General features: G+C 35.3%; 2 protein-coding genes across 3 annotated transcripts in view; one reads left to right on the forward strand and one right to left on the reverse strand.

Annotated features, from left to right (window-relative positions):
* Zip71B (Zinc/iron regulated transporter-related protein 71B) overlaps positions 1-18,780 on the reverse strand; it is a 96,236-nt gene that overhangs the window by 24,440 nt on the left and 53,016 nt on the right. The gene's annotated exons all lie outside the window — the stretch shown is intronic.
* On the forward strand, positions 9,589-10,474 carry LOC137252702 (uncharacterized). Its single transcript, XM_067788747.1, has 4 exons — positions 9,589-9,775; positions 9,857-9,978; positions 10,046-10,159; positions 10,221-10,474. The coding sequence occupies exons 1-4, from the start codon at positions 9,589-9,591 to the stop codon at positions 10,449-10,451; spliced, it is 654 nt and encodes a 217-aa protein (XP_067644848.1). The 3' UTR covers positions 10,452-10,474.

The following is an 18,780-nucleotide window of genomic DNA, read 5'->3' on the forward strand; positions in this document are numbered from 1 at the left end:
GAGATTTAAAACCTTCTCGGTTTAAAACTTTAGTTGGTTAAGACATTACCTATGGCTTCAGAATGACTGGAATCGTAGGCATTCTACCTACCTATATATTAAGTGCTACATATAAGGCTCACCTGCACTAAATCAGAGTTAGCTTTTTATGAGGGGTTAAACTCATACATTTTTCACAGATTTTTAAATGGGTTAAATGCACCTGGAATTGTTATTTTACCGACATCTCTAAATGTTTGCTATACATATTTGACAATATTTGTTCTTTAATTCTCAACTTTAAAAAGTCAATATTATATGACGTCATAAAGTATCCCAGTTCTATGAAACTTGGTGCTAATTATGGTGTTACAAATTTATATTAACACATCTTCATAGTTGCTTATTGAATATCACATAATTTAAAGATTATACTCGCGTTCCAATTGACAGTGAACCAGATCCCGATAGAAATTTAACATTGTGATCCATATGAATGAATTCGTTGTTGCATTTGCATGTTAAATTTGTATCGGGATCTGGATCACTGTCCATTCGAACGTGGGCTATGTATTACTGAGTGCATTAAGTAATTAGCATTAAACTGATAATTAAAAAAGCAATTTCAACACTATTTAAAATAAGTATTTGTTAAAAGATTTCGAAACTAAAGACAAATAGTTCACTTAAAAATATTCAAAATGTATACAGAAATATAAAAGAAAATAAATAAATTTTGGCAGGGTGTAAACCTGGTATAAGGCGGCACAAAATCAAGCACGAATAATTTTATTTAACTAATACTGACATTGTTTTTGTCGCTAGTTGAACTAGATTTTTGGCATGTCGGAACGATACAAGGTGTCAGCACGGAACAGCTGATTATAAACTCTTTTTATTTGATTTGATACATCATCTTCCGGCGCAGTACGATTTTGACATTTGTCCATCGAATTTACAAAAACAAAGTACACGGAACGTTTATTTATGTTTGTAGGTATGTTACCATGCTACCACCTTGTATCGTTCCATCATAATTTATGGCAAGCAACCTCAGAAAGTCGCAGTATTTCGCTAGGATATTCGACAGCTAACTCAGTTTGTTTGCTGTGAACCCAACCGCTTAAACAAGCAGTCAGCGAGAGCTCTTAAATGTTTAAACAATTATGGTCGTCCAACAAGGCGCGCCAGTCGCTTCGTCTTTTTGTAACTGACGCCAATTTCTAACACCAAGGGGATTTAAATCGTTTTCCTCCTGGTCCTTCTGCTTCCATAGGCGGGTTCTGATAAGAATACTTGTTTGCCAGGAGTATCATTTTTCACTCCAGCGTAGCCATGTTGGTATCTGCTAAAGCTCGTGCAGCTCATCATTAAAACTTCTTTGTCGTCGCGAATACTGCCAGAGCCGCCTCATCTGTTGTTGTCATGGTCCATGCTTCTGCACCATATGTCCGGACGGGTACGATAAGTGACTTGCAGAGCATGATCTTCGTTGGCAGAGGGAGAACTTTACTTATCAAATGTCTACTCACTCCTGAGTAAATGCACGCAGTGGGTGCCGTGTGTTGGTAAAACTGCTCAATCAGATACTTCAACATTAGTTTTTAATATACTTGCTTTTATGTATAAAATTAAGTGGGAGCGAGGAATCTAAAACCCTTTTCGTCCGCCAGGCTGTCAAAAATCCATGCGAACAGAAATCAGAAGAGTGTTGTTTCAGTCCGGGACGTCGGCAAAGAATGAATCGACTTGTGATCGTACGCAGTTGTTAGCGTCGTTTGTTTTTATTTCGATACCTCTCCCGGTCATCTCAACAGAAAATTAATTGCTTTAAATTTTGCAGTGGTTGGAGATCCAGAAACTCGATACTTCCGCACTATATACAATTCTATCAGATTACATTTTACTGCCTTTAAGGCAACCTGACTTAAAACAATTACCGTTGCATAAGTTTTTGGTAGGGTAATATTCTGTGGCAGCTTAGATGCCTCTCTTTGTTATAAACCTCCATATGGAAAACACTGCAAGAGTCAGAAAGTTGCCAAGGCTGATTGAATTGCAGACGCCACGATTACAGAGTAGCCCCAGTTCCCATCTGTGTAGACTGCGGTGTCCCTACTACTGTCTGTCACTGCCCCTTAAGTCAAATATGGCCACTATTTGGTTACTTATCTTGTTTTGTTGATTTTCCGACAGGGTGGATAAATTATGTATATTGGAACGATTTTCCGTCATCCCATCAGACTGCTGATGACACAACGCCGAAACCGGTTTGTCTCAAAACCAAATTTGACAAGCGATGACGGAAAATCGTTCCAATATACACCATTATTTGGTCTTTGCCAAATGTCTTGGCATGCCATCTAATATTGTTGGGTGACCTTAATTTGCTGATTTCCAATTGTTGCATTGTCTCAATCAAAGAGCTTCTTTTGTAGCTAAACTGTGCACGAACGCATGCAGAGGTACCATGTAAAAAAATAACCCTTTCCGCGGCGCTTTGTATGAAATAAATGCTCAAACATCGCGATATGTAAGTAAGTCTCATGCTATCTTGTACATCCCAATAATATAAGGAGCACTTAGGGATTTCACATCACCACAAAAAGGTTTATTTCATAATTCGAAGTTTAAAGATTACAAAATCGTGACCGCCGTCACTTTAGAATATTTGAGGTAAATCCCACCACTTTTTCTATTGAAAACCTCATAAAGCACTTACTTACTCGTCGTGACTAGCTAATTTCGTGAGACTTGCGCGCTGCTTCAATTAGGGATGTATTAAGAAATCAATACAGTTTGACTTTCGCACTTTTGCGAAACAAAATCCAAATTTTTTCAAAAGTGGATGCTAATCAATTGCGGTACAACAGCTGTGCCTTCTTTCAACTACCTAGAGTCAAATGTTCGCTTAATCATTAAGTCATAATTTTTATAGCTGTTTAAAAGGTGCCTAGTTATTAGCTATTACATGGTGCTGAAATAAAAATCCACATAAAAACGCCTTCAAAAATTGCATTGCCCACTTTTAAACTCAAATCGACCTTGTAAATAGCTGCCTAAAATTATTGCTTGGACACCTTTCTACAGAGACGTTCACCTTCACACCAAAAATTAACTCCAATAACTATGAATATAATTGCGTTGTTTGAAAATGAATGCTTCATTGGAATGTGAAATAGTGCAGAAAGAATAAATTTACAAACAATGCAGTGGTCATTAAGTAAATGTTACGTATACGCCCCAGACCATGGCCGAAAGAGAACAATGGGGTGATTGATGTTTATATTGCCAATGGTATAGAATAAGTAATTAAATATTAACAAAGTGAATGAGAAATATTCATACTTATAGATATGAACAAAAAATTAGAAAATCAATTATAGCTTTGAACAAATACAAACAGGTACAAGTTTACCTACTTACTTATTTGGCGCTTAACCGTTTAAACCGTTATGCCACTCCAAGAAAGCGCGCCATTCGCTTCTTCGTTGGGCTAACTAGCGCCAATAGGTTACACCAAGTGAATTTCAATCGTCGCCCTTTTCGGGTTCCGATAAGAGTACTTTTTTGGCTAGAACATCATCGTGCATTCGCTTAACATGGTCTAGCCAGCATAGCCGCTGTGTTTTAATTTGCTGGACTCTGTTGGTGTGGGGGAACATTAATCTTTCGAAGAACTTTTCTCGCCAACAATCCCAGAGCCGTTTCATCTGATGTTGTCATAGTCCATGATTCTGCACCATATACCAGGACGGGAACGATAAGTGACTTGTAGAGTATGATTTTCGTTTGCCGAGAGAGGACTTTACTTTTCAATTGCCTACCTAGTCCAAAGTAGCATTTATTGGCAAGAGTGATTCTTCGCTGGTTTTCAGAGCTAATGTTGTTGCTAGTGTTGATGCTGGTTCCCAAAGAAACGAAGTCTTTTACTATTTCGAAATTATGGCTGCCAACAGCGGTTGCCAAGCGCATATGCGCTGACTCTTTGCTCGATGACAGCAGGTACTTCGTTTCGTCCTCATTCACTATCAAACCCATCTTTACAGCTTCTTTTTCCAGTTTGGGGTAAGCAAAACTAACAGCGCGGGTGTTTAGGCCGATGATATCAATGTCATTAGCATACGCCAGAAATTGCACGCTTTTATAGAATATTGTTCCAGAGCGGTGAAGTTCTGCAGTTAGTATAAGTTTCTCCAGCATCAAATTAAAGAAATCGAGGGTAGAGGGGTATCCCTGTCTGAAAGCTCTTTTAGTTTCGAACGGCTCGGAGAGTTCCTTTCCGATTCTGACTGAGCAGATGGTGTTGCTCAACGTCATTTTGCACAGCCGTATAAGTTTTGCGGTGAAACCAAATTCAGACGTACCGGCATGTAGGTAGCTTCTTTTCGTGCTGTTGTTGTTGTAGCGATAGACACATTCCCCGAAGGTTGTGGGGAGTGTTATCGATCTAAATGGTTGTTTGCCGGATATAGATCTAGTACGTTCCGGTAACAAGCGCCATTAAGTTACAAGCTCGACCAACTAGGTAACGATTTAATATGACCACATTGATCTTTCTATACCATACGACCCCCTATCCACTAGTTCCATAAGGAACTTGGGGCCGCCAGAACCTCGGCTGCTAAAGAAACAAAATTCGCTACGGATAGGTGAGGTTGAAAATTGGGTTGGAGAATATATAAATTGCGCTGGCAACCCCTTGCATCATTTAGGCATTTGAGTCGCCTTTTACGACATGCATACCTGCCCCAGGTATATTCAAAGCCTCTAACTCGTTGGCGGTAATTTTCGTGCAGAGATTATGCACATTATGAAAATCTGGTCAGTGGTAGATTTACTCGGTCTGAAGGCGTACCGATATGGGCTAATCAACCGCACAATTGACAGGATCTTATATGCGATATAAAGAACGATGACTACGTGATAATTGGCGTAATTTGCAGGATTCCCCTTCTTGCGCATTGGACAGAGAAACACTTAGATTCCAATTGTCAGACATGCAGTCGTCCAACGTTATTTTGCAAAGAAGCTGTTACAAGCGCCTCAGCAACTCCTCACCGCCGTATTTGAATAGCTCAGCAGGCAATCCATCAGCGTCCGCGGCCTTGTCCGCCGAATTGACTTATGCTCTCACAGAGCAGGTATGAGAGTCGAGTTGCGAAATCGTTGGCAGCCTGTTGCAGGCTTTCCACGTATTGCTTTCCTTGTGTTTTTTGTTCCTTGAGTTTAGCCGCGCAGAAGCGTTCCCGTATTGTGGCTGCGACGAGATAGTGATCCGAGTCGATGTTAGGTTATCGCATCTACGGAGCATCTAAACTTTATAATCTCCAATGTATACTCATTATTGACTTTTATTATAAGAAATTCGAGATCCCTAAACCAACAAGCTTTCAAACAATAGCTTTTATACAATCAAGGCTTGAATATGTTTCCACTATATGGCGTTTCTTCTATGAGGATTCACCGTGTGCAAAAAAGTAGTCACGAAGAACTGTTTGACAATCTTCACACACTAGAAAGTAAAAAGATGATTTCCACAATTAGAAGTATTTATTTATGATATTGCTAATGGAAATATAGATTGTCCAACACTCTTAGAGTATTTGAATGTGTTAATGTCATCACGTAATTTGCTTCAGAACAACATGGATGTTGTTTTTGTTCTTGTTGTTGTAGCGATTAGGTTACTCCCCGAAGGCTTTGGGGAGTATTATCGATGTGATGGTCCTTTGTCGGATACAGATCCGATACGCTCCGGTAACACAGCACCATTAAGGTGCTGGCCCGACCATCTCGGGAACGATTTATATGGCCACATTGAACCTTCAGGCCATCCCTCCCTCCCCACCCCCAAGTTCCATGAGGAGCTTGGGGTCGCCAGAGCCTCGTCTGTTAGTGAAACGGGATTCGCCGCTCGAAGGTGAGGTTGACAATTGGGTTGGAGAAGCTATATATTGCGCTACACAACCCCTTGAATCCCTAAAATTCTTAAACAACATGGATGCTATTGAACAGTTTAAGTCATATTACGCGCTGAATGATTCAATTCATCCAATTGTAAGTGTGATAGTAATTTTGACATATCTATTAAATATCTCTCTAAGGCAGGTTTTCACCATCTTCAGTTAACGCTATCTGGCATTTTGTTTCGTCCGACAGGGTTAATGAAAAATGACACTGCAGATGGCACAATACCGAAATCCATTCAATTTTAACTGTGATTGTAATTTGGATATCTTCCTATTAGATATCCATTTTGCATTTTGTTTCGTTTGACAGGGTGAATGAAAAATGACACTGAAGATGGCTCAATACCAAAACCGGTTTATTTCCAAACTAAGTTAGACAAATAATGGCGGAAACTCGTTTCAATATATGCCAGGTATCTAGCACTTTATTTGATAGCTCACCGAACGATTTCTGTCCAATAAAGTGCCAGTTTTCGTGATGGTGAAAGGTGTTAAAAGTGGCCCTCCTTAAGCCAATCCAACTGTGCTGGTCAAATACTTTGTTATACTGACCACGGTTTGCATTGAAATATGAATGCAATTTTAGTATATACTTGTGAGAATGTAAATACAGATTTACATACATACACGCTTATGTGAAAAACTACATTTTTTTACCGACTAGCCTTATATAAAAAACGCTAGCTTTTAAATGCAATAGACAACTAGTTTGTTATACAAATATAACTAAAGTTTACAACACATTAAAAAAAATCCGACAAAAAATTATTTAAAAGTTTATTGGCATCAAAACTTAATCGCAACACGCACGCGTTTCGCACAACATTCGCACGCCTCTATCTAATGTTATAGATAAATGAATACGCAACAGATGGGCGGACTTACGAACTTGGTACATAAGTTAGGCGAAAGCGAGTTAACTGAGCCTGGTTAATTAACATGAATTTTTGGTTACAGTGTATGTAGTTCGTAGTACTTTAGAGTCTAGGATGTTTTATTTCAAACCAAAATCGTACATAAATGCTATGAATGTTAAGAAGAGAAAAAAATTATTGAGTGATATCCCGTAAGCATTTCCAAACTATTCATAAATCAATGTAGATCGCGCTCGGTAACTAAGCAGTCCCTGCTTCACATACATACTTACATATGTGTCTTCTCACAATCGTTTTTTATATCCACACAGGTGTAAATTTTTGCATTGACAAAGCATTGACATATTCATTCAGATAAAGTAGGTATACATATACATATATATACATATGGACGCATAATTCACCAGCGAAACCACCCATCCGCTTTAGAAACGTTGACTAGACATTGGCGTCAGCAAAATCTATGCGTATCGCATACAAATTCGCATAGATTTCTGTTTTTGTTTTCTAAAATCGCATTGCATTGACTATGTTGGAGTATAAATGTAAAAATATGTACATTAGCATGGTCCTTATATACGATTTGCCCCAGTCTCAACCCTTATCACAACAACAAAAAACACACAGCCACACTTGTGTTCATGTACACATTAAAGCAAGCAGCCACACTTATGTACAAGGCAACGAAGAATATTCCACACGCATAATCAGCAACTCGAAGTGAAGAGATTATTTCACATACATATATGTAGTCATCAGCTAAGAGCAGTACTCACACAATATAGGTTAATAATCAAGAGATACAACTGTTCCAGAAGGCATGTTCGTGAAAAGTCTAGACCTTTGGAGAAATATGCGAACGAGGGAACAGACAGTATAAAAGCAGCGCAAGCTGAATAATAACTAATCAGTTTGATTTAAACGCGCTAGTAGTGAATTATAATTGTAATTGTGAAGTACGACTTCAAAGTAGTCTAAATAAAGCCCATTTTACAATACTGAACTTTGGAGTTATTTATTCGACAGTTCAGCGATTCGAACGTTAGCTGAAGGTGCATAATTATCAGGAACTCCCAAAATTCGTTACAATATAAATTTTTGTGATGGTTTATAGAGGTCGTCCAAGGCTCAAAAATGAGTGTGGTTTATGGAAACTCTATAAATTAAGCTATTTTGTTGGATTTCTGATACCCAAAATCGATAATTCTACTTATGTATATTTGGCGATATCACATATAAATTTTGGTACCATTGAGAAACTGTAAGGGCGTGTCGCACAGTGGTTAAAGTTCAACGAAAGAGATTAGAGTTGAGCTTCTCTTCGAAATTGCGCGATGCTCCTTTTAATTTTATCTATGAACTTGCGGGACGGGACCTACATATTTTACACTGAGAAGCTTTTTACTGCAGAAATATATGAGAAAAGTTTGCCAAATCACTGCCGAGGGGCGACCCCCCTTAGAAATCCTTTTTTCCCAATTAAATTTTTTTTCTAGTTGAAAAAACTTGACTTCAACCCAGGATCCTTGGTGTGTTAGGTGGAGTACGCTATCACCACTATACGGCGGCCGTATGAGCTGTATTCGTTTTTCTACACTCAGAGAAAACATCGTTCTAAAACGAACGAAACAAGTTCAAAATTATGAACAATCGTTGACAAAAGTCTGTTAAGTACGTTTTTTCTTAACTCGTGACCGATGGGCTTGTTTTAAGAACAGTTTTTCCAAGCACACAGTTCATATTTTACGACGACTATGGTATTGATGTGTTAAACTTATGTGCTCACTTTAAGGACTACTTGGGCTTGATTTAAGATTTTTCGTTCTTACCCTTCGAGAACGATTTGGGGTCGTTTTAACGTTTTTCGGTCTCAATTCAAGAACGGTTCGTGCTTGATCTTTGGTTGGAGGGAAAAGTATTTTTTCAGTAGGTACCCATTTATTTTTTATTAATAATATTTTTTTTGTCATAAATAAAAAATATTTATAACAAAAAATTTTTTATCAAAATTCCAAAGTTTGAGAAAAAAATGCATTATATTCATCATATGCATTTTTTCATATATTTCTCTTATTGAGAAATTATTCTTATTTGAAGACGTAATCTGCATATATACTTAAAACATTTCATAACAAGTTTGAGAATTACCTGTACATATGTGAATGGAACTGAACGAAAAATAAGAGTTAAAAGAAAATAGAACATACAAAAATTTAGAGTTTGACGGTGATCGAACTCGCGCCACACGATCGCAACCGCAACATCATAACCGCTGGGCCAATACAACTGCTTGATAGCTTATGCCAAATGTTGTACACTCAGAGAAAAATTGCATTTTAAAATCAAAAATAAAATTTTTATTTTTAATATGCACGTTTTTAACGACGACATTATTATTTTAAAAATGAAGATTTTCAAAACAAATCAAAATATTTTTAAATTAAATATGCCATTTTTAAAATTAAAGTGTATTTTAGATTTTAAAATGTTTCATATTTGAATTAATAATGTTGCATTTTTAATTCTAATATTGACATATTCATTTTAAAAATTGCGTGCGATTACAACGTTCCATACTTGAATAAAAAATGTACCACTTTAGTTCAAACATAAACGTCTTTATTTTAAACATGTTCATATTTAAAAGTATGGCTCATGCATAAGTAAGAAGAAGCAGTTTGCTGAGTTTAGTTGATTTTATTTGCTGTCCGTTCTGACAAAAAATTTATTTTGTGGATTTTGCTTGATATATTGTGAACAAAATGAACAACTCGTTGCAAATTGATGATTTTATTTATAATTTCGAGAACGTGGAATCTGAAGAAGTGTGTACAAATTTAGAAGGAGTAGTTGTTACTACCAGACAAATTGTTGACAATCAGGATGAGGAGAAGTTGGTAGAGCTGCTGAAAGAGTTTGATTTGGTCGACGTTTTGCCATTCCTAAAAGGTGAGTAATTACTTAACAAATAAATATTTTTATCGAGCTAATAACTTGCTATTATTACATATATCTGACAACGACCTGCAGCTTCGCAGATAACTTTCAGAAGCCTGCAATTTCTAAAGGCTGCTGACCTACAGGAAGCCATTCCGCCGCTGGGTCTACGTGTAGAGTTTAGAGAGAAATTATTTATTTGGAAGAAAAAAGAGGTGCGTATGTACATTGGTAAATTCTTAAAAAATCTTTATCCGTTCACATATTTTATTTTGTTAATAGTATGGAATAGATGATGAAACCATGTCGATGCCAAGCAAAGTAACTGAATGGTTACAAAGTAATAACTTTATGCCGTCAAGTCAATCATCTTCTTCGCCTCACTGTCTCAACAAAGTAAGTTTAATAAATTATTTTCGATCTAAATACCCCTAATAACTATCCTTTCTTGAACAAGGATTTACTAAGTTTACTCCAACAAACTTGCAAGGGGAAGCTTTTATTAGAATCCTACAAAAAAAATCAACATTTGACCAACAGAAACCGTGACGACCTCATAAGCATAGTTATTGACGAAGTTATAGCAAATGACATTATTCTAAAAGCCAAGGATTTTGCAAATTTGCTCGAGCAGATTATAAATCTCTTTCCAAACGAAAATGGTGCTCGGGTAATATATTTATTATAAAATTGATTATAATACCACGCGATAACGAGCACTGGAAGTTTTTTTTAATTTTAATGCAAATAATAGAATACATATTTAAACCTCAAATAGCTACTGAAGAGCTGGTTATCTTGGAAGAGCTAATTAAATCGCATCACTCTATTCATATTCGGCTTTTTGGGACATTAAAGCCCAAACATCATTTTCTTGTGCACTACCCCACAGCTATTAAAAACCGCGGACCTCTTAAATATATTTGGAGTATGCGTTTCGAAGCGAAGCATAAAGAAGCTAAAGTATATTTTAACAGCATTACTTCGAGAGTTAATCCTCCATATTCTATAGCAATAAAGTCAAGTATAAAATTTTCTAAATTTTTGTTAGATAATGAAAAATCATTTGAATCAATTATTAGTTATAAAAGCTATGAAATTCTAGATTTAACAAAAGAGGAATTTTTTTTAAAAATAAATATCAATCAACCCATTAATTTTAAAACTGTAATGTTGTTAAATGAAGTACATTATAAAGGCACTTATTATAAAAGCAATTATTATTTATGTTCTCACAATAATTCTGAATTATTCAAAATTAAATCATTTCTGTATCAAAATAATACTCTTTATATTATATGCTATCCTATATATATTAAAAGCTTCGACCAACATTTTCATTCCTATGATGTTGGCTTGAAAGAAGACGTTTTAAAAGTTATAAATATATCTATGTTTACAAGTCAACCATTACATTTATATTCTATAAATAATGGCAAAACATACGCAAAACCAAAATATCTTTAAACGTTGTATTTATCATGTATTTATTCTGTAACAAAACAATAGACATGTGATGTTTTGATCAGTTTTGATTATCTTAACTTGTTTGAATAATACACATAACTTTATTATATATAAATATATATGTAGCTCATTTCATTTAAATGCCGAATTTAATATGATAAAATTATCATAAGGCATTTTTGATAGTACGATTTTAGATTTAAGTTTTTGATTATAACTAACAATTTTTGTATGGCTTAAAAAAGGTGAATAAATAAAGTGTGGTGAAGTCGAAAAAGTAAAATGTTTCATTATCAAAACGAATACGTGCATTTTTAATTCAACAATTTAGGTATTTGATTCGATATAACTCATATTTGATTTAAATATAAATATTTTTAAATCAAATGCGTTTGTTATTTAAATTAACAAAACCCATGCTTGAATCAAAAAGGAAAATTTTTAAATTAAATGTGATCATTTTTGATTCAAAATCGTGATGTATTTAAAATGAAATTGGAAAATGTTTAAATCAAATATCTTTTTACTTGATTTTACAACTTTATAATGCACATTTTTAAAATAAAAATTTTCATATTTACGTCACTTTTAAATACGTTTTTGCTTGGATTAAGCACGTTTTCATTGATTTTACAATGTTTTTTCCCTGAGTGTATTTAACATTGTAGTGAACACGAATTGTACCGATTTATTTTTCTTGAACTTAATTTAAGAACATTGTTCTCATTAATAGAACATTTGTTCATATTTTAAGACCAGCCGTTCTCTTTTCAAGAAAATGGTTGTCAGTTCAAGACCAAGGCTGTTGTTTTGAGAACAGGTCGTTCGACTTTCAAGGACAAAAGAGTAAGAATATAAAAAGCTTGAATTGAGTCCAGTGGTGGTGGATTTTAGAACGGCGTTTTTCTCTGAGTGTTACTCGCTATCTCCCTCTTCCCTTACTCACCCTCGCCTTATTTTTCCTCCCTCTCACTCTTTTTTCCTTCTCCTATTCATCTAGTTCTGCCTCGGCCCTTCCATCCATCGGAATGTTATTCCAAGCATTTTAGTAAGAACAAGCATACTCGGCAGGTGTTGTCCTGCCTTGTATTTCAAAAGTCGACTTCCTTCCCCCTAGCACTCTATTATCGAATAGACGACAACTTAACTACTTTTACCTCCTTTTCTCTTGCTTATTCCTGTACTTTCCTTACTTACCTTTATTTCCACTCCTTTCTCATTCTAATTCTTCCTCTCACTCCAAGCCCATTTCCCTTCCACTCCCATTCTCATTCCAATACCTCCTCTTATTCCCAATCCCTCTCTCATTCCCATTTGCACTTTTACCCTCTCGTCCACTCTTCATATCTCTCATATATATTAATTCATATATGGAATCTATATACCAAATATTGGATTCCCTAGTCAAAAAATTACTGAGGCATTGAGAATACAATTTTTGTTTCATTCACACTCTCACTTCTTCTCGCACTTCCATATATGGAATCTGTATACCAAATATTGCATTCGCCTTCACGTAATTACGGATATATCGCGAATTTACACTTTTGTTTCACTCTCACTCCTATTCCCACTTCCACGGCCTCTACCACCTAATTTACTCCATATATAGAATCTATTTAAAGAATCTACATAAATAGCAAATATTCCACTCTGACTTTCATTACCATTTTCACTTCCACCATCACTCCCACTTTCACTCCTCTACCTCTCTCACCTAAATAACCTTAGAAAAGTACTGGGTGACCACGTGAACCTACCGTTTAAAGCTTAGCTTCGCCTGCTCTCCATATTTTTGTACCTAACGGTATATAATTACCGTACTAACGTTATGTTCGGCTTTTATTCTTTGTATTCGTACAAATCATAATTCAATGCATTAATTTTCTTTTGTCAATTGCTGGCCTTATTAAACACCATGGAGATATTCAGTCTATATGAGGTCTTTATTGACCGGTCATTTCAACCTGGCCTTATTAACAACAAAAGCTGTTTAATTTGACTCCAAAAGACTGTCAATACTTTTAGCGACCTTAACATGTACTGATGTATATACTCATTAGGGTGTCCCAAATTTATCAAGAGTGTTTCCAATTACAAGAAGTCCCTTAAATGGTAAATTTAAAACTCAAAGCGTATTATCAAACCAAAATTAGTTATTAGTTTTTTTTTTCAAAACGGGTCCCAAAGACAATGTGAAATTATATGGAATCTTGGAACTTTTTCCAAAAAAGTGTTTGCCTTGAAAATATTGATTTACAACAATAATATACATGGCGATATTCTGAAAGGGGGTTTATATACCCTGCAGAAAAAGTTTATCAATTGCTAGAAAAAACTAACTGATAGCTGAATATTTACAGAATTACGAAAAATGACTCAATGTTAGTTAAGTACAAAAAGCCAGCTGTTAACCAATTGAAAAGTCAAGCAGCATTGCCATGGTAACCACTGTAATTGAGAAATTTAAGAAAATCAAAAGGTAATAACTCTAAAGCTTGCTTTTCATAAAGTCTAAATCTTTATCAAAAACTGGCTCAAGCTGGCCCGCTGCTCAGCTGTGGTCAAAAGCATTTCCATCATGTCACATTAAGGACTCGAAATCGGTAAAGCAGTGTGTAGTCAAAACCCACACTAAAATTTTGTGTTCATTTATTTTACAACGCATTTTATTATTTCCCTTTGTTTCACATATTTTCGCATTATTTATTAATGGGATGCAAACGAAAATAAATTACCAACATGTTAGCAAATGAAATTTGAATGTCAAATTTTCCATAGATTTGGTCAACAGTAGTACACTCATTGGTCTATTTAACTGTCACTTTGTAGTCAAAACGGAAGCCAAATGCATTTGACATTGTATGATAGGCCGTTTTCAATGATATTGCCAAGTTCGTGGTCAAATTTGACACAGTGAAACCAAAAATGAGCAAAAAATTATTTGTAAAAAAAAGGTTAAATATAAGAAAATTTTATATGTTATATTTTGGATTTTCACTATTTACAGGTTGTTTTTTAAATTTTAAAAGTTTCTTTAAAATTAAAAAACAAACAAAAAAACATGAAAATAAATGTTTCCTCTCCTTCATCCAGATCTGATTTCATGCATCCCAAAAAAAGCCATTGGCCATTGGTTGTTGGCTTTTGATTGTATTTGACGCTTCGCAGGTGCGAGATGGTTTTAAGTATAACAGTTACATATAACTGTTGAAATGGCTTAACATATATTTCAAGAAAAAATTGTTGATTAGTAGTTAGTTTACAAGTAGTGCAGAAATAGCCACCTATGACTTTTTTTTTGGCTAGGGCCATACAAAATTAGTTAGCTTTTTTCAAAAAAAAAAAAAAAAAAAAAAACAGATAATAGTGCACATTGGTTTATTGGAAACCAATTTGTAGCTAGTTCGTAGTGTGCTTATTTTCTTGCTGGGTAAATTTGATTCAAAAGGTATTCTAAGTTGAATCGTTGTGGTTTCAAAACCGCCTTAGTAAATAAATAAATAGAAGGTGCGAATAACCTCCGAAGAGATTTTGGGCCGAGTTTCTCTTTCAACTTGTGTCATGCCTCTTTTAATTCTTCCTGCAAACTGGCGGGACAGGACGCACATGTTTAACGCCGACTCCGAACGGCATTTGAAAGACAGATGAGTTTTCACTGAAAGCTTTTCATTGCAGAAATACACTCGGAGTGCTTGCCAAACACAGCCGAGGGGGGGCTGCTTTTTAATCGAAAAAAACATGTTTCTACATATTTTATTATCCTTTGGGAATCGAACCCAGTATCTTCGGTGTGGGAGGCGGCCGCCGTTAGTGCGTTATTACGCTTGTGTAAAAGTCCAGTCTAAACCGCGGATAGTATTTAAATGATTGTCCTTATCGAAAATATATTAAAAACATTTTTGATATAGCATTAAATTTTCTACAAAAACATATAATACAATGTTCAAACAGAAAAATAAATTCAGGCAATTTCGATTTAAATTGAGTGGTGTTCATACAACTCAATTTAGCTTACACAATAGTAATTTGATAGCTGGTTGGCTCATCTCTACAGTAACAACATAACTTTGCTCAGACTGTCAAAATCTGCGTGTTGGTATTTGGCGAATGGAATGGAATCAAAACATAAAACTTTGAAACTTTTGTGTGTTGTAAGAAAATGTGTTCAATGTTTTGGTTTCATTTTGGGTTCTCCATCTTCTTTTGACAATCCCTACTGCAGTGAAATTAAAAAAATAAAACCAACTGATGAGATGAGCCAACCATATAGTTAAGCCATGCGTAAAACTGACGTTTAAATCTACTTAATAAACACACTTTACAAGGTTGCATTTGCAGTTTGAAACAATTTATTACGCAATTTTTTTTTTATATTGGCAATTTGTTATAACAATTTATTATATGATAAATTGCACAATAAATTGCCCAAATGGTATAAATTGCCAATTTGGCGTGTGTTTTTACATAGTATAATACTATTTTCACACACACGGCTTATTGAATAATAAAGGCAGTTTTCACCAGTAAGGCGCTTATTGAGCTCAATCTTCCCTACAAAATTCGAATCTATAATTATTTCATTAGTGACTAATCGAATGCCTAATGAAATCAAAAGTGCTTAAAAATGTCATTTGTCAAAGTAAATGTCATTGTCTGTCATATAGCATTGTCATGTTATTCGCTTGATATTTCATCCTTTATACTAATCGAGCAGCTACTTCTGTGTGAAAGCAAAAAAATTACGATTTCATTAGAAGGTGAAATGAGATCATTAAGTTTCTGTGTGAAAACAGTATAAATCTTCTTGTTGTAGATTAACATTTTCAATTACATTTTCTGTACTTGTAAAACACTTCAATATACCATACAATTTTGTATGAAAAATATACTGTCTTATGGCATGATTTAAAAAAAAATTGTTCACTTGATTTTTAAACTTGGTTTAGAATCTCAAGCTAAAAATTAAGGAAGCAGTTTTTGAATAAAACAACTTAGAAAATTACGGAGAGCCTAATATTTATACTCTTATGTCAGAAGAAGATAATCGTGTAGTATTTTTAACGCCAGCAACTGGTTCTTTCACAAAGGAAAGTAAACAAAAATATGCATGAATAAAAATTCGTCAATTATTGTTGAGAAAAATTAAGTTGAATTGAAAACATTTTTATCTAATCTAAACCATTTGTTCTCTTTGCTTAATTTCATAAATTTTATGCGCTGCCATGTGATATCTAGGCTATTAATTTCTTATTACCAATTCATTTATTTGCATATTGCGGTATGTATGTATTTATGTTTGTACATATATAAGCGTTTATTTATATCTAATCGCAAACTTGCCGATTTACTTCTCGAAAAATTCAGAAGTTGCGGTTTTGCTTACGAGATTTTGTGTGTAATGTCTGTATATGTTTGCTTTTTTATGAGAAATTTGTTAAAAACCTGTTTAATGGCAGCCTCACCTCGCCAATGACTTCTTAAGAAAATAATGAAAAAAAAAAAAAACATAAACAGGTGGGTACATATTTTTGTGGCAGTATAGCTCATTAAGAATAAATTTTATTTGACTTCTAAAATGGCAATTCCAAGCAACTTTCTATTTATAACTACACAGCAAGTTTTTAACACAAACTATACTAAAGAGCACAACTATAGCAGTGCCGGCAGTATTATTATATTGGAAAAGGACAGCAATAGTACTTTAATATTATCGGCTAATGATTAACCTACAAACGTATCTTAACGAATTTTGGGGATTTCCTGTTAATTATGCACATTCTACTAACGTTCGAATCGCTTAGCGGTCGAATAAATAATTCCAAAATTCAGTATTTGCATAATGGTCTTTATTTAGACTACTTTGGGAGTAGTACTTCACAATTATGCTTCACACATAATAGTGTGTTTAAATCAAACTGATTAGTTATTCCTGAGCTTGTGCTGCTTTTATACTCTCTGTTGCCTTGTTCGCATATTTCTCCTAAGGTCTAGATTTTTCACGAACATGGAATAGTTGTATCGTATACTTGGTTGTTTAGCTATATGGGTGTGTATGTGTAAGTAACAACTTCTGCTCTTAGCTGATGACTACATACATATGCGTATGTGAGATAATTTTCTGCTTTAAGCTGCTGGTTATGTGTGTGGAGTATTCTTCGTCGCCTTCTATGTAAGTGTGGCTGCTTGCTTTAATATGTACACGTACATAAGTTCGGCTGCTTGCTGTTTTTGTTGTTGTGATTATTTACTAACAGTACAGAGATGCTAATATTTGCCAAAGTATTGTCATAGCTTGATTTAATATTTGGATTGTGAAGATATTGAGCGTGTTTTTCAAGGCCAATGATATCAACACACCCAGCAGATCTGCAGCTCGAAATATCTTATTCAGCGTCTAATTAATGAAATCCTTTGGCTTCGAGTTACCTTGAGAAGTCCTGCCCAATCATTAAGGAGCTAATGGTGTTGAGTAATTTGGAAAAACTGCATAAACTTGGGAGGAAACTCTTATTCAGACATAGTCGTGCATTTGTCACCCCTTTTTTTGAGCCGGTGCGCTCGTTCTCTTATCGTGTATCTCCTACAGGATTTTAAAAGAGTAATTGGAAGTCGATTTTGGAGTACGGATAAGGTCCAACAATTGCGTTGAATTTTGGGTTTCAGTTTTTCGCACAACACGCTGGTGACTTCGTTATTGTCGCTCGGCAAAATGAGTATACATTTTCGGGATCGGGGGTATTGGGTTTATCATCTCTGCGTTATATGTAATGAGCTAAAGTCTTACCTCCATAATTTAGCGCTCTGTACCTGCATTACCTGGTCGACATTATAGTTACTGCAGAAGTAGTACCGCAGAAATGTACCACATATGAAACCTTCTGTCATCCGCCGAATATTTAGGGCTCTATTCATATTTCAACTAGCGTTTTTAGCTCCTCGCCTTAATCTCTTTCGGACTTTTATTTACTTCTTCTTCTAAGTAGGCGTTTCTTTCTTCCCACCCGTCCTATCTGCAGTGTTATTTTCTGAGGCAACGCACGTAGATTTTCGAGGTCTGAAACCTTACCCCGTAAAGGGAACACACATACAGGTAACATGTCTGCCGTCGTTCATGATGTGATCGAATTTGTTTGGTGTTTTTTTTTCGTCAGAAGGCAGTCAAGTAAGCACGGTGTTTATATTTATGCAGAGTCCAGGTACTACATGTGTCCTTATCTAGGCTGAATCATACGACTAGAGTACCAAATATCTATTACTTTTACACCTTGGCATTAAAGTCGTGAAGCATAATTTTGATATCATGGCGGGGAACACTTTTCTAGTTTCTTATAGAAATATATTTATCCACGTCGACTGCATTGTGGGTGCAAATAAATGATGAAGGCGGATGGTGGATGCAGGCGGACTGTGACTTTGCTACCACAAAACCAACACCGTACGTTCGTCTTCTGTTTCTTTCTTATGGCTACTATAGTAAATGTCGTAAAGCCTTATTGTCCTCCATCCTTGTACCGTTCATCGCATTTTCTGTACGACGGCAGTCTTTG

The sequence above is a fragment of the Eurosta solidaginis genome, chromosome 5 (assembly GCF_040869045.1).
Source record: "Eurosta solidaginis isolate ZX-2024a chromosome 5, ASM4086904v1, whole genome shotgun sequence".
NCBI lineage: Eukaryota > Metazoa > Arthropoda > Insecta > Diptera > Tephritidae > Eurosta > Eurosta solidaginis.

Excerpts from the sequence above, each read along its gene's own strand:
- LOC137252702 (XM_067788747.1), top strand. The coding sequence starts at position 9,589 with ATGAACAACTCGTTGCAAATTGATGATTTTATTTATAATTTCGAGAAC. Across the intron at positions 9,979-10,045 it reads TTATTTGGAAGAAAAAAGAG|TATGGAATAGATGATGAAAC; the intron begins GTGCGTATGTAC and ends TTTTGTTAATAG. Across the intron at positions 10,160-10,220 it reads CGCCTCACTGTCTCAACAAA|GATTTACTAAGTTTACTCCA; the intron begins GTAAGTTTAATA and ends TTCTTGAACAAG.